The sequence below is a fragment of the Antechinus flavipes genome, chromosome 1 (genome assembly GCF_016432865.1).
Source record: "Antechinus flavipes isolate AdamAnt ecotype Samford, QLD, Australia chromosome 1, AdamAnt_v2, whole genome shotgun sequence".
Taxonomy (NCBI): domain Eukaryota; kingdom Metazoa; phylum Chordata; class Mammalia; order Dasyuromorphia; family Dasyuridae; genus Antechinus; species Antechinus flavipes.
Genome location: NC_067398.1, coordinates 538,102,539 through 538,118,481, shown reverse-complemented (window position 1 = coordinate 538,118,481; position 15,943 = coordinate 538,102,539). Strand labels below are relative to the sequence as shown.

Below are 15,943 nucleotides of genomic sequence, written 5' to 3'. Positions count from 1 at the left end.
AGTTCTGATTTAGAACCAAATTTAAAAGCAGATGATTTGAGTTCAGGGATTGCCAAACTTGGATGTAGTTGTAGCAAATATCCTATTAACTATTTAGCAAATTGAAACAAATACAAAGTCCTTGATATACATATCTTCCTTATATTAAAATGCCACTCTCCCTTCTTTCCAGGAATATTAAATCTAGCCTAGTCTAAGAGAGTAGGAACTTCCTTTACTTCCCTCCTCACTACCACCATCTTGGAATTTCTGAAGGGAGGAATGAAAAGGAAAAAAGTGTTTAAACACCAACAATTCATGTCTCTTTGTCTCCACTTTACTCCAGCTGCTCTTGTACCTCAGACTGGGTATCCTCCTAAGAAACTAAGGCTCATTTTCCTCTTTCTGTAATATCCCAAGACAAACACACATGTACAAATCTCCTGCCCTATGCCTCAATTCCTGATCTACTTACAAGAGAAAAAAATAGGTCAGCTAGCTATTTTTGAATTTACTTTTCATATGAAATGTGGTCAAATTTTATTTTAGTTCTTAGTGTAATCAGAAATCCAGCCTTACCACCACTGTGACACTTTCCTCATAATCTTACATTCCAATATACTAATGAATCTATGATATCATCAATACAAATATTTTCTCCAAATTTTTATAGATTTTTTTAAAAAATAAGACTTTTTCCTCTATCAAATATAGTGGAACCACTACATCATAGTTCAAATTGTCTTCCTCTAACCAATCTTAGTCCCCACTAGTCCCTTTGATGAAATTACTGGGTATGAGGCTTCCTTGATCAATATCCCATTACTTTCAATTATCTTTAAAATCAACACCTCAGTGTCCTCAGAATTCTTTACCCCTGTGTCTATTTGTGTCTTTCTTTTGTACTATTTCTATTACCTCAAGAAGTATAGCTTAAACTATGATGATGAGTCCAAATGCAGTAGTTCTACTACACTTGATGAAAATAAGAGTTTAACAAAAAATCTTTGTAAAAATTTTTTTCAATTTTCATCTATTTATCAGACAGGACAGAAATATCTCTTGACAAGATAACCTAATCTCACCTCTAATCTCAGTTAGACTTATCCTGCCTCCTAAGTACCTCTCTTCCTTCTGGCCCCAACTCTTTGAAGTTCCAAACAAGGATAATAATATTTATGATTAAGAGCTGGCAAAGTCTTGTATAATGAGTGATGTTCATGGCATCCCAAATTGGAACACAGCATATTTTCCCACAGAAACAGTGCATCACCTGTTGGTTAGTGGTTATAGTGATTATTTATTGTTGTTTATAGTTTCAGTAGTCTGATTCTTCATGACTCTATTTGGGGTTTTCTTGGCAAAGATACTGGAATAGTTTGTTATTTGTTACTCCAACTCATTTAATAAATGAGGAAACTGAGGTCAAGTGACTTGCTAGGGCTCACACAGCTAATATTTGAGACTAGATTTCAACTGGATCGACATTCTGTCCACTTCTCCACCTATAGCATTATTATATAGTACTTATAGTATTATTAATTATTATTATAGTATTATTAATACAGTACTATGCTACAATTATTTCACCAGTTAAATAGGCTTTGGTGGGATAGACTGGGAAGGAGGAAGAAGTAGTTATTTAGATGTTATTTAATGTAAGAGGAATTTCAAAGGTCTTGCTAGGGATTGGATTCTGATTCATCATCCTATTACCTGATTCTAATGTCTATAACTCAATTTTTGCTAGTTCTATAATATAGGAAGAGGGGAATAAGAAAGAAAAGAGGTATCAATCATTAAGTTGAAGTGGCTGTGGCAAAAGTCAAAGAAAATTCTTCAAATAGCTACTAAACTGAGGAATAAGAGAAAAGTAAAGTATTTAATAGTTGAACATTAGTTCTAGGATCTTGTGTTTCTGGGTTTGCTTAAGTCAGTACTTGTTTAGCTCTAGGTCCAAAACGCACTTAGCATCAGTCAGATCTCCTTGCAAGCTTTGACCTCCAGGTCCATGTTAAGCATTATAGTGACTAACACCTTGATCATCTCTAGAAGGAACTTGAAGGGTTCTGGTCAGAATTAAAATTGAGCTGTACTTCAGAAAACTTTAGGATTAACAAGCTTCTTACAGGGTAAGTCAAGCATTAAAATGTACTTCATGTCCCAGGATTTCTTCTTCTGTCTGAGCTGTTTCAATTATGAAGAATTAAGTCCAGGGGAAAATACTATAATCAAAACTTCTCCTAAAACCAGGGTCTATATAGCATCAGATGTGGAAGGATGTAAACTTACCATTGCTCTCCCAATCTTTGGGTTCCTGAAAACCAAGCAAAAGCTAAGGTAAGCATTTCAGTGTTCTAGAGGCTTCTACAAAGAAATCTGAGTGTGCCTAACAGAAAAACAGCATAGCTTGGATTCATTTGATCCTTCTTCCCCATTTCCCAATAGCACCATAACATCACTGTTAGTACTGATTTACTCTAAGATGTTTGTGGTTAATATCTGGGGGGGAGGAGGGAACTGAAAAAAAAATAATAATCCCATGAGAACCTTGTCTACATTACTTCCCTCCAGCATATTTCTTCTTCTAAGTAAAACTTCAAAAAGCCAATTAAAAGAACCGAACAATATTGCTAACCACTACAGTGATGTTTTTCTTCATCCCATAGCATGTATGGGATGTAGGGGAAGCAGCTGTTCAACAATAGCAAAGAACTAACTAAAGACAACAGCAACAACAAAAAACATGTAAAAGATTGGCACAGATATAAAATGACACAATTTGAAGAGGCTACAGAAAACAGTAACAACAGACTGGTAAGGGATTGGCACAAAGATAAAAAAACACAATCTGAAAATGCCAAACTAACCAAATCTTGCCATACCAAACTACACCTCACTATATAGTAGAAATGTGATGAAAGAGATAGCAAAGTTGATTCTATAACCAAAACAGTATTCTAAGAACTTTAAATAAAGAAGAAAAAATCTTTTTCTAAACTCAAAACACAAATGAATTAATAAATGATTATTCCCCTTATGTTTGACCAAAGAGTTGATCACACTTTTATTTAAGTAGAAATATTCCCTAATATATTTCAGAAAAGGTTTTTTTTTTTTTTTAAATGAGAGTATATTACATGAGAGTATAAATGAGGGGTGCTTGTAAAATTAATTTAGATGAAATTTTTAGTTAAATGGCAATGGGTAAAACAAATGCATTTTGGTGGTCTACATTTTAAACAAATTTTGAAATAAATCATGAAATTGTAATTCACCTCATGGAAACTACTATATTTTGAGTTAAGTTAGAATTATATATAGAAGGGGAGAGGATAAGAAATCAGAGGGCTTGGATTCAGATTGTAACTTTTATTTACAACCTATATGATCTCTAAACCTCAGTTCCCTCACTTGTAAAATTAATGGTTTTAAAGTATGTAATACAGATCTTTTCAGTTCTAAAGTTTATAATCATAATTGGATGACACAGTAAAATAGACGAATTCTCTCTGCAGGAAAGGAATGAAAAATTAAAAGCTCACCAATACAGAGGTGCAATTTTCAACTTGACAGTCACCAGATTTGAAGGAGGAAAATTTTGAAAATCCAAAAAGAAACTTATAACTGATAAATTCAATGTTGTTGGAAAGAGAAAATATTTTTCAAGTTATTAATCCCAAATCTAATGGTTGTCAGTTTAACCTGAATCCACAGGTTCAGGGAGTAGTTTTACTTTGTCATAATTATTATTATTATACAATTTAGGAGACTTAAGCAGGGTTCTTGTTTAAAATATCAGTGCTTTCAAGGACAAAGAATTTGCCCTTGCAAGATACACACACCCAAACCTAATAAGGGTGATTTCATTTTGACAAATTGCTTAATTCATAAACTGTCAACTCAAATCGCATTCTCATTATTGTTATGACAGGCCAACTTGCATTTCCAAGTTTAGCATTTCAGTTATTCTCATTTAAAACCTTTCTGTTCTTTGAGTATTCTTATTCTACAAAACTACTGGCTTCTTTCAGGACTACACAGACCTTAAGAGCAAGGATAACTTCGTTTTTTTGTCTTTGTATGCCCAGAACCAGCACAGTGTTTTGATATGATAATTGTTTGAAGAATTTGATTGAATCCTTATGATTTGTAGATTTCCCAGTGTGATGTCACTTTAATCTTTAATACCTTAAGCACCAAGCCCAGCCTGGAATGGTTATTGGATAAATGCAAGGTGATTGACATTGACCTTATACCATTTACATGAACATTTCGAGGGCATGCCTCCAAATGGTCATCAAAAGATGGTACCATCACTGAAATCCCATGAAACTCTGCTTAGTTCTGGCCAGTTTTATGCATAGCTTTGTGATTAATATAGTGTTCCTGTAAGAAGCATCCTGGAGTTCTGATGATTTACAATAAATATCAAGTTAATATAATTAGTACGATTTGTTAAGAACTGAATAGTTCTTGATTGTGCCAGGAGTTATGGATATAAATATGGTACAAGGTGATCATTTATTAAATGCATACTATGTGCAAGGCACAGTAAGGATAGGAAGATAAAGGCAAAGTAATCACTGCCCTCAAGAATACAGAATATAAGATATGCAAAATATATACCAAGTAAATCAAGGTACTAGGAAACGAATGTATTGAGAGACCTCATCCAGGAACTGGCTGCCTTCAAAGAGCTTGCAGGTTAGAGAAAAGATTTTTTTTTTTTTAAATAGACATATGGCTATTAGAAATCTGATGCTACAAATGAATATAGAAGAGAGATAAGAAAATTGGGAGTCACTTAGCTGGGGGAGGAGAGGTGAGAATCATTGAAGCCTTCATAGAAGAGGTGATACAAGCTGGAAAAGAAAGTTTTAATTAGCTGAAGTTTATAAGGCGTCCTATTAGACAAGAAAGAAAGCCCACACCAATGCACAAAAGTGGGAGAAAGCTGGGCAACGTCAGGAAATAACCAATGGTCCAATTCTGTGGGACCAGAGAGTAGAGAAGTAGGATCAGTGAGAAATAAGTTTGGAAAGGTACAATGCAATCAGATTGTGACTGGCCACGAATGCTATGATAAGATATTTGCATTTATTCCTGTAAATGAAGGCACAAAGGCATGTGGTAGTTCTAAAGATGAAAAAATGAATCCTGATTTTTTTTTTTTATGACCAATGAGCACTCTCTGTCACCACCACGGTCACCAGAAAGACCAACAAGACCCTTTAAGAAAAGCACTCTCCCTTCCTCCGAGAGGTTCCCTGGACTAAACCTTCCCTGATCAGCTACATAGACGTAAATAACTTTTATCATACAAATCTGTAGGTAGATCTCCTCTGAAGCGGAGATCAGTTCCTATTTGCAACAAGATGCTGAGATGGAGAAAAGGATGCTAAGATTATCACGGGGCAAGAAATACTGGGTTTTGCTAGAGAGCGGGCTCCCTCCGTCCGCACTTGTTACGGGTTTCACTGGGGAGGAAGGTCCCGGACCGAACACCAGAATGAGCGAGGCACGAGAAGGGGCGCTTGATGAATTTCAGAGGGAAAGCAAGCACCGAATCTTAGACCTGGGAGGGAAGGAGCCTCGCCAGCCATCTGCAGACCCGAGAGGAATCCCACTCTACATATTTGAGGAAAGCGAATCTCTTCTCAAGCTGGCGGATACATTTCCGGGCTAGAACTTAACTCCTCGCCTTCCACGTTCCCTTCTCTCCACCAGTAATGCAAAAGTGCGCGTTGCTTTGCAGTAAGCGCAAGAAGCCGGCGCTTCGAGCCAGGTGCAAAGTCCGCGGAGGGAGGGTGGGAGGGAGAGAGGAAGGAGCCCAGCGTCGGTGCAGGGAAGGGGGCGTGGGGAGAGTGCGTACTGGGGTTGCGCTGCGCGGCCCCGAGCTCTCGCTGCTCCGCCTGCACATCTCTGTTCCGCTGCTTCCCTGCACCCCGGTCCAGCTCACCCCACACCCGGGAGCTCACTCGCCTTTTTGCTGCTTCTGCTGCCGCCGCCGCCGCAGCCGCCACCACTGCCTCCTGGACCATGACCAGCTGCTGGCAGCTGCAGAACTGCCGGGCCCTGCGACTGGCCTGGCCTCCTCCAGGCGCTAATCTCCGCCCCCGCTGCCCTCTCCCGCCTCTGCCTGCGGCGGGGCCCCAGCCTGGGCCCGGTCCCCACCCGCTCCGAAGCTACAGCGGGGGTCCGGCCCGGCTTCCCCAGGCCCTGCTGCGCACGGACGCCTTCGTGGGGGGCCGCTGGCTGCCCGCCGCCTCGGGCACCTTCCCTGTGCAGGACCCAGCCAGCGGTGCCCAGCTAGGGCGAGTGGCCGACTGCGGGGCGGCCGAGGCCCGGGGGGCCGTGAGCGCTGCCCACCAGGCGTTCTCCAGCTGGAGGGGCGTCTCGGCCAAGGTGAGAGTGCCCTGGGGAGGAGGAGAAAGTGGGTCCTGCCAGAGTAGGAAACTTTTCCTCCCCCAGAAGAGAGGACTTTGCCAAGGTCAACCCTACCACTCATCAGTGACACTTGGTATTAGAAACTAGGGCATCTAGGGCTAGTGGCAAAATTGGGAAAGGAAAAGATAGTCAGTGATTGGGTGTAGGTGACCTCTGACCTGAGAGAGTAATCTCCCTCTTCTTCCAGAAGAAAAAAGGCATTCTCCCAGATTCGTGTCTGGGAAGCTGGAAGGATGGGGATTCTTTCTTAACAATTTAATCTAATCTAATTTACATGACTTGATGTAAATCTTGTCTCTGTTGTAGTGGAGGAGCACGTGATTGGTTTCCAGGCCCAGGTCTGCCACTATACTAAGTATATGATTGTGTTCAAGTCATTTCTCTAAAACACTGAGTTTCTGTTTAAGGAAACCAGAGATAATCTTGACTTTCAAAAACTGACCTAAGAAATTTTCGCCTTTGGCTTAGGAACTTTTTTATATAAATTATCTTTAATTATCAATGATCCTTAAAATCTTGACTTGAAGTTAAGAGAATCCTATTTTGATCACTAAACCAAACTACACATGGGTTCAGAGGTCACCTACATCCATTCACTGATTACCTTTCCCTCTTCCTGCCACTAATTCTAAGTGCCTTAATTCTAGAACCAGCTCTCTCCTTTCTTTCTCTACTCTATCCTTTTCAGAGATTTAGTCACAAAGTGAAAAGAAAATAATAAAATCAGAATGTATGTATAGGGACAAGGAATTCAGAAATTCAAGCAAAAGAATGAAAAACTAAGTGGGATTTATGTATAGTAATATAGTCTCCTTAATGATGATACTATTCATTTCAAAAAGAGAATAATATTTTTCCTTCATATACATACTGATTTGGTATTGACCCAGCCTGTCTTTCTGGACAGACTTCATTCATCTCTGCTACAATTCCACTAGATAGTGGACTTTTCACAGTCTAAGCAGCCATTTCTACTAAGTCACTACATAAGTAATTCCCCCCATTTATTTAACAAGGAGAAGAACGATAAAGGATGTCTTGTTTCTTATAAGATAGTATTACGGATTTCTCCTTACTTAGAAAAAGAATAATTCAACCTCTTATTCCAAAATTCATGAAAAACACTACTTAATCATTTTTCTTTATGTGCAAAATAGAGGTAATAATCATTGTATTTCCTATCATACCATGTTGTTATGAGGAAAATATTTTTACGTGACTGCTATGTGCCAGGCACTCTTCTAAGGACATCAGAAAAACCTTTCCCTAGAAGTATCACCTTAGCCAAATGATGAAGGAAATGGACTTCTAAGAGACACAGGTGAGGCCCTGGGTCCAGGCAGTGTGCACAAGCCCAGAGATAAGATAGCAAATATTGTGTGTAGTGAATATGGATGGAATGCATATAGCATGAAGGGGAGTAATATATAATATACCTGAAAAGGTAGTAAGCTCTCAAATTGTAGACTTAATTGATTTCAAAATCAATAGAAACAGAGCCCCATAGACCACATATCATTTTTTTATTTGGTTGTTTTCGGTTGTGACTGATTCTCTGTGACCCTTTTTGGAGTTGTTTTGAGTAAAGATTTTCGAGGGGTTTATCATTTCCTTCTTTAGATCATTTTACAGAGAAGAAAACTGAGGCAAACAGGATTTAGTGATTTATCCAGGGTCCCACAACAAGGGAGTATCTGAATTAAGGTCTTTCTAAGTCTAGGTTCCACTCTGCAACCTAGCACAAATTAATATTATCTATGACATATTGTATTTTTTTTTATTAAACATTTCTCAGTTACATTTTAATCTAGTTCTGGGGGAACTGAGAAGTTTTGCAGGCAGGAATTTGGCAGGCTAGAGTTTGGCACCTATATTGAGGAGGATTTTAAATGCCAGTATGAAGATTTTGTATTTTATCATAGAGTCAAGAAGAGGGAGCCATTCAGTATTTTTGAATAAGAGTAATATGATCAGATCTTGTTTTTTGAGTATCAGCATAGCAGCTTCATAAAGAGAAGGGAGAGATCATGGAGATCAATTATTGTTTGTCCTTCATTTCAAAGAAAACCAACATCTTGCAGGAGACTAGTCAAGAGTGACTATATGAGTGGAAATAAGGGAATGTGAAAAATAACATGGTACAAGAGTTATTAATTGAGGGTATAATTTTTTTAATATTTTTGTTAACTAATTCAATTTAATTGATAGATTTAAAAACATTATTCTGAGAGGGGATCTATAGATTTTATCAGACTGCCAAAGGAGATCCTGTAAGTCCCAATTGTAGAGGTGGAATTGAAAATGATGGTGTTAAAGGGAAGGTTTGTGCCAGTGATAAAAGCAAGAATCTTAAACTGGGTCGCTAAAACAGTAGTATTATCTTTAAGAAAAATGAGAAAATTGAAGGAGACATAAATTTTAGGGAAAATATAATGAGTTCCTTTTTGGATATATTGGACTTTTGAGATGCCTTTTGGGACATCTAGTTGGGGAGATTGAACAGACAGTTGGTAACCCATGACTGGAGTTCAGGAAAAAGAGATTAGGGATGACTATATAGTGTTAGGATTCATTCATTTAGATCGAATTGCATAATTGAATCCATGGGACTTGATGAAATCACCAAGAAAGAGATTGTAGAGAGAGAAGTGAAGAGAGCCTATGATCGAATTTCTACACTTAATGGATGGGAGAAGAGCAGTGATCCATAAATAACAACAAAAATGGAAGGAACAGAAATATTCAAAAGGGAAACTGTCATGGATCCCAGAGAAGGGGATGTACGAAAAAAGAGAATGCTTTACATTATTAGAAGCTACAGAAAGGTAAACTAGAATGAGGGTTGAGAAAAAAAAAAAAAGCTCTGGATTTAATAGTTAAGAAATATTGGTAACTTATGAAAACAATTTTTGGTGGAGTGCTGTGTTTAGGAGCCAAATTCTCAAAGGACTTAAGACATGAATAAAAAGAAAGGAAACAAAGGCAGTAATTATAGACTCTCCCTAAAAGAGGAAACTGGGGAATAAATAGTGTGAGTGTGTGGGAAAATCAAATAAAGAAATTTTGGGTTTTTTTTAATAGATGGGAGAGAACTGAATTTACTTGAGGGCAGCAGAAAAGGAGTTAGTAGTTAAGGAGAATAGAAAATGGAAGATTTTAAGTAAGGGAATAATCAAGAAAAATTTCCAGAGAAGATGGAAAGGAATGGGTAAAAAGTATAAATAAAGAGATAGGTTTTGGTAAGGGGAAAGAGCTACATTTTATCAAACACTTGAGTAAAGGAGATGAGAGAGTAGAGTAAAAGAAGGAACTTGAAGTGCTTGCTAAGGGGCAAGATATAGGTATAGGAAACTTAAGAAAAATTGAGAAAGTTTAGAATAGCTGCTTTGAGAAGTATAGTTGAGTATCAAAAAAGGAATAAAAGCACTATACAGAAGGACCATTTAATATTAGATAACATATATTTATGGGGAACCTAGTCAGCATGGTTATATGATTTTCACCAGAATCACAAGAATAGAAGTGGAGGAGATAGAGGAGGAGGGCAGCCCCAAATTGGAATTTAGTATGGCATGATTAGGCATGTTAAGGGGAGAGTTTCTAGAGGAATATTGACAGAAGGACAAGTATTGGATCTATGGGACTTCAGCACCAAGAAGAGAGGGTTGTGTACAGTTGAACTGATCAAAACTGAAGGGAGGAAAACCAAACTAGAGCAAGGGTGATAGACCAGGGAAATGGGGAAGGAAATAGGGAACAAGAATTTATTAAGCACCTATAATGTGCTAGGTGTTTTTGCTGACTGCTTTACTGATATCTTATTTGATCCTTACCACAGTGTTTTGAAGTAGGTGAGTAGGACATCATTGTAAGAATGAAGCACACATTTAGAAGGCAATATAGGGGAGGAACTAGATGAGTAGCAGGTGTATACAGAGTGAAGAATGTGAATTGTGTTTTATGGAAGTAGAATCTTTATAGGTGATGGTGACATACAAGAATATGACTATCCTTCCGTGGGCCTTGAAGTAGAATGAATGTATAGGTCATAAAAATCGAGGAACTTGATGAATTGGGAAAGTGAGGCAAAAAGGAAAAAGAAAACAAAGAGGTATCAAATATGTATTAAATTCCTTAAGAAAGAGATTTTCCTTTTCTGTTTTTCTTCTATTCTTTTTTTTTAATAAACAGATAATTTTTTTAAGAGGCTATAGACATAGATATATATGGAGTGGAGAGGAAAATTATAAACCAAGTACTCAACTACATGAGAAAGGAAGAAGAATGACATAGGGAACAGAAGACCAAGTTCTGTTTAGGTATATTAGATGGATGAAGTAAATGTCATAGAAGAAATTGCTGAGTGATAATGACAAAGAGACAGTCTAGAAGCTCAAGTGAGGTGCAAGAAGCATGTCTTTTCTTCCTCTCTCCATATCTAAGAGAAGAAGCATTCAGTCCTGGATTGGCTTTTAAAAGATAAAATATCTTTGGGGCAAAGCTATGTTTTCTTTAGCATAAGAAGGTGGAAAATGAAATGGAATAAGTGGAGAGTAAAGATCTTGAATGAAAGAAAGATTGTTTAAATAGCTATAATAGCAGTGTCCCAGAATTTGAGATGAAATGGGAGGCTTTGGACTATGTTGGTAATTGGGCTGGCAAATAGGCATGAAAGTGATTTGTAGGAAAAGGACCTGAGATTTCCCTGGAAGAGGGTACATGGATGGGTGAGGCTTCTCATAGATTAGAAGATAGCTTTTTGATTTTTTTTTTTTTTAAACCTCACCCAATCCCCCTTAATGCTAGGGTATTCCTTTAGTGACTATCTGCAACTGTATGTGTGTTCTCTCTCTCCCATTAGACTGAGAGTTGGTTTTTTTTTTTAGTTATTTCTTTCTTTTCCTATCCCAAAAGGACCTGTCACTGTCATCACATACATATGTTTACATGTATGAAGTCATAGTCTTCTTACTGTGTTGTGAGTAAACAAGATGTAATTGATATTTTATTGTTGTTATTTAAGGTCTGTGATGCGTATTCTCCAAAAAGCCCCAAGCATTTTAAGGTTTATAAGCATTAGTCTAAAGAACACCCTTGTGAAATAATAGAAAGAACTTGTCAGACCACTCAGAAAAGTAGGGAGGAATAATCCAGATGAAAAAGAATATCAATACATAGAGTAGGAAAAGTAATATTATATCTTAATTTTCTGCTTGGGGAATATAGGACCATGACAATATGTGTTTATCGCTTGGCAGGCAAGCATCCTTACTCACACTTCATGTGCTTTGAATATACCTATCTGATAGGAAACATTCTTCCTAAGCCAGATATTTATGGCTCCTCCCCCTCCCTCCTTCTCTGTAACACCTTGCCTCTGAGTATCCATCGGGACCATTTCCCATTACTTAAATCCTCACTTGTCCCCCTCTATTTTGAGCATCAAAAAGAAGTTGAGGGGGAGGCCCTCTTCTTGGTGAGCTTCAGGCAGAAGCTAGCCAACTACTTGTTGGGAATATAATGAAACTTCCTTTTGTATATGACCAGATGTCTGCTCAAGTCCAGTTTTCAGATTCCATGATTCTCCATATACTCTTCTTCCTTTAAAATTTAGCCCAGCTTCCACCTTTTCCATGAATCCTTAACTGAGCCTTTCCCCTTTCCTAATTTTTCCCTCCCTAAGTCTCCAACGTAAAAATGATTTCTTCATTCTCAAAATTCCCTAGAACACTTTGTCCAGATTTTTTCTTTGCCCCTATCATATTTATTTGTGTATGTCATATTCCAGCAGTAGATTCTACTTCCTTAAGGGAAGAAACTATGCCAGGTCAAGTCAACAAAGATTTGTTAAAAAATTTGTTTGACAGGGGCAGCTAGATGGCACAGTGGGTAGAGCACCAGCTTTGAAGTCAGGAGGACCCGAGTTCAAATCTACACTTAACACTTCCTAGCTGTGTGCCCCTGGGCAAGTCACTTAGCCCCAATTGCCTCAGCAAAAAAAAAAAAAAAAAAAGTTGTTTGATAGAGGCTGTGATAAGTGCTGAAGAGACAAAGAGGAGCAAACTCAGTCCTGGTTCTCAGTGAATTCTCACTCTAATGGGGGAGAGACCACACTAAAGGAACACAGTAGCTATGAGGGGGATTGGGTAAAGCTTCTTCCAGAAGGTAAGATTTTAAGTGATACTTGAAGGAAGCTAGGAGATGAAGGAGAGAATTCCAAACATGGGGGACATCAGTGAAAAAGCCTAAAATCAAGAAATAAAATATCTTGTTGGAGCATCAGCAAAGAATCTTGTGTCACTGGATTGTAGAGAATGTAAACAGGAGTAAGACATAAGATAAGAAATGTGGGTGGCAAAAAAAGAACACTGAGAAATGAATGCAAACTGTTTGCATTTTTGTTTTTCTCCCCAGGTTATTTATACCTTCTGAATCCAATTCTTCCTGTACAATAAGAGAACTGTTCGGTTCTGCACACATATATTGTATCTAGGATATACTGTAACCTATTTAACATGTAAAGGACTACTTGCCATCTGGGGGAGGGGGCGGGGGAGAGAGGAAAAGTCGGAAAAGAAGTGAGTGCAAGGGATAATGTTGTAAAAAATTACCCAGGCATGGGTTCTGTCAATAAAAAGTTATAATTATTTAAAAAAAAGAAAAAAGAAAAAAAGAAATGTGGGTAGAAGTCAAGTTATAAGGGACAAGTTGTGAGAGAGGATTTATGTCATTTTTCATCTTTTACCCTATTTCTCTACACATTCTTCCTTTGTTTCTCATCTGATTTGTCCCTCCTTTCCTGTTTCTTAAGCCTCCATCTTGGTTCTTTTCCTTTTTTGGACTCTCTCCTTTGGTGATCTTTATTCCCATGGTTGCAGATTTTTCCTTGACATGTATAATCCTCAAGTTATCATCTCTAACTGTGACATTTCTCAGAAACTAGAATTTATATTGCCAACTGGACATCACCATCCCTATGTTCCCTTTCCACATCAAGTTCAACATGAATAAAACTGAGCTCATATTTCTTCCTTCCCTCCCTCTAGAACCTGTTTGTCTTGATTACCCTATCTCTGGGAAAATGGTGATACCATTGACTTTGTGTCATCTTTGCTTGTAACCTTGGAGTTGTATTTGACTCCTCCCTTCCCCTTATCCCACATTTAGTTGCCAAGTCCTATCACTTTTATCTCCAAAGTGTCCTTGGTATGTGTCCCCTCCTTTCCATTCTTTCTGTCACCACCCTATTCCAGGCTCTCCAGGCTCTCCTCCCTCCACTTCATCTTACACTCCGTGGCAGGATAGTTTTCCTAATACACACACCTGATCTTGTTCAAAAATTTTTGATGAGCAATCAGACAGAAGAAATCATTAGAGACATAATAAATGGGTTTGGTTATTCCAGTATGACAATGGAGGAAGGTTGGAGTTCTTTGTCTTAGGAGGAAAACTACTTATTCTCTCTTGGCTGGCCCCCACACTTGTGTGTACAGAATTACCTTGTAACCTTGATGCTTCCTCCTAAGCTTTCCCTGTAGAATTAGTCTCCTTTCTTGAGGAGGATTTTCTTTTTTCTTTTTTGTGGAAAAGAGGCCTTCTGAAGTCTTGTAAATATCTCTGCAAGGGAAGGATTCCCAGCCCTTACTTCAAAGTTTCCCCGAACTCCATTGTTTAGTTCCTCTACTATCTGTCTTGTACACTAGTCTCTGGCGTAAGGGGAGGAGTTGATCTTCCACTCTCAGCTGCTGGTTTCTCTAAGCTTGTGGTAACCTTACTTACTTAATGATAAAGGGGTTTTGCATAACAAAAGGAAGTTTCTCTAGGATTAAATTAAATTTGATATCAAATAAAAATCTATGATGTATAAGGAACTGATGCATATTTATAAGATTAATAATATACACTCCCCACTGGAGGAATGGTGAGAGGATATGAACAGATAATTCACAAAGGAGGAAATATAAACTTTTAGAAACCACATGAAAAGATATTCAGATTTCTCAACCTCAGGAAAATGCAAATGAAGGTAACCATTAAAATGCCCAATAAGATAGAAAAAAAATAATAAAAACAGGAAAAAGTCATTGCTGGCAAAACTGCACATGGTTATAAATTTTTTTGAAGAGACTATGGCACTGGATAGAAAGTAACAAAACTTTTCAAACCAGTGATTCCATTGCTAGAAGTTTTCCCCCAGATATTCATAAAAGGGCCTCATCTGCATAAATATATCATCAATAGTTTTCTTTGAGATAACTTTCTATATGTTCAGCAGTTTTGAGAATAGCTGAATAAATTATAATGTCTTCAAGTAATGGAATATAATGCCATTTAAAAAAATAAATATGAAACATACAAGGGAATACAGAAAGGTCTCTACAAGTTTTTCTACAATAAGTCAGCCGAACCAGAACTGTATGTACTTTGACTGCAGAGCAGATATAATCTGATTTTCAAAAATGATTTTAAAAATAGAAGGAACAAGGAGAAAAGTGGCCCAAAGCGGTGGAACTTCTTGACATCAAGGAGGCGGACAAAACAAGTATTGTAGGGTTTTCTGTATGTTTTTGCTATATTCATTTGCTTCTGGCTTTTTAAAGGGAAAGATTTTTACAATAAAATTTTACTCCTTGTTTTACATTTACTTATTTTTTAAGATCATTTTAAGATGTATACAAAAATCTTTGATTCCCTATTCCTATTGAATCCCTGTTTTTAATTAGCAATTCATCAAATCCCATTGTATGCCAGACACTCAGGATAAAAAGACAAAATTGAACCAATCCATATCCTCATAGTGCTTACTTTATATTGAAAGAGACACTTGTGTACACAGAGATAAGTACACATGAAATGGCAAAAAGGGAATTAAAAAAAAAAATCTCAATAGTATCTTATTTTTCCAAAATTTATGTAAAGATAGTTCTTAACACTTTTCTTTGTAAGATTTTGATTTCCAGATTTTGTCTCCCTCCTTTCCTTACCTCCCCTCTCCCCAAGATGCAAGCAATCTGCTCTAGGTCACAAATGTACAATCCTTTTAAACATTTCCATATTTTGTCATGTGCAAAAAAAGAAAATCAGATTAGTATGGAAAAATGTTTAAAAGGATTGCACATATTTAACCTATATCAGATTGCTTGTTGTCTTGAGGAGGGGAGAGGAAAGAGAAGAAGGGAGAAAAGTTAGGAATACAAAGTTTTACAAAGATGAATGTTGAAAGCTATCTCCAAATGTATTTGGAAAAATAAAATATTATTGGGAAAAAAAAATAAATGAAAAATTAAACCAAAATGGAGGGGGAAACGAGAAAGAAAAAGCAATCAAACAAAAAAATGAGAATAGTATTCTTCCATCTGCATTCAGTCTCCATAGTACTCCCTTCCTGGATGTAGATGGCATTTTCCATCCCAAGTATATTGGAATTGTCTTGGATCACTACACTGCTGAGAAGAGCACAGTCTGTCATAGTTGGTCATTGTACAATCTTGCTGTTACTATGTATAGTGTTCTC

General features: G+C 37.4%; 1 protein-coding gene across 1 annotated transcript in view; it reads left to right on the top strand.

The window, feature by feature from the left end:
- Positions 1–5,820: 5,820 nt before the first annotated feature.
- ALDH5A1 (aldehyde dehydrogenase 5 family member A1) overlaps positions 5,821–15,943 on the top strand; it is a 40,729-nt gene continuing 30,606 nt past the window's right edge. The window contains exon 1 of the mRNA XM_051970608.1: positions 5,821–6,387. Within this exon, the coding sequence (XP_051826568.1) occupies positions 6,022–6,387 (366 nt within the window). The 5' untranslated portion in view covers positions 5,821–6,021. The remainder of the gene's footprint in view (positions 6,388–15,943) is intronic.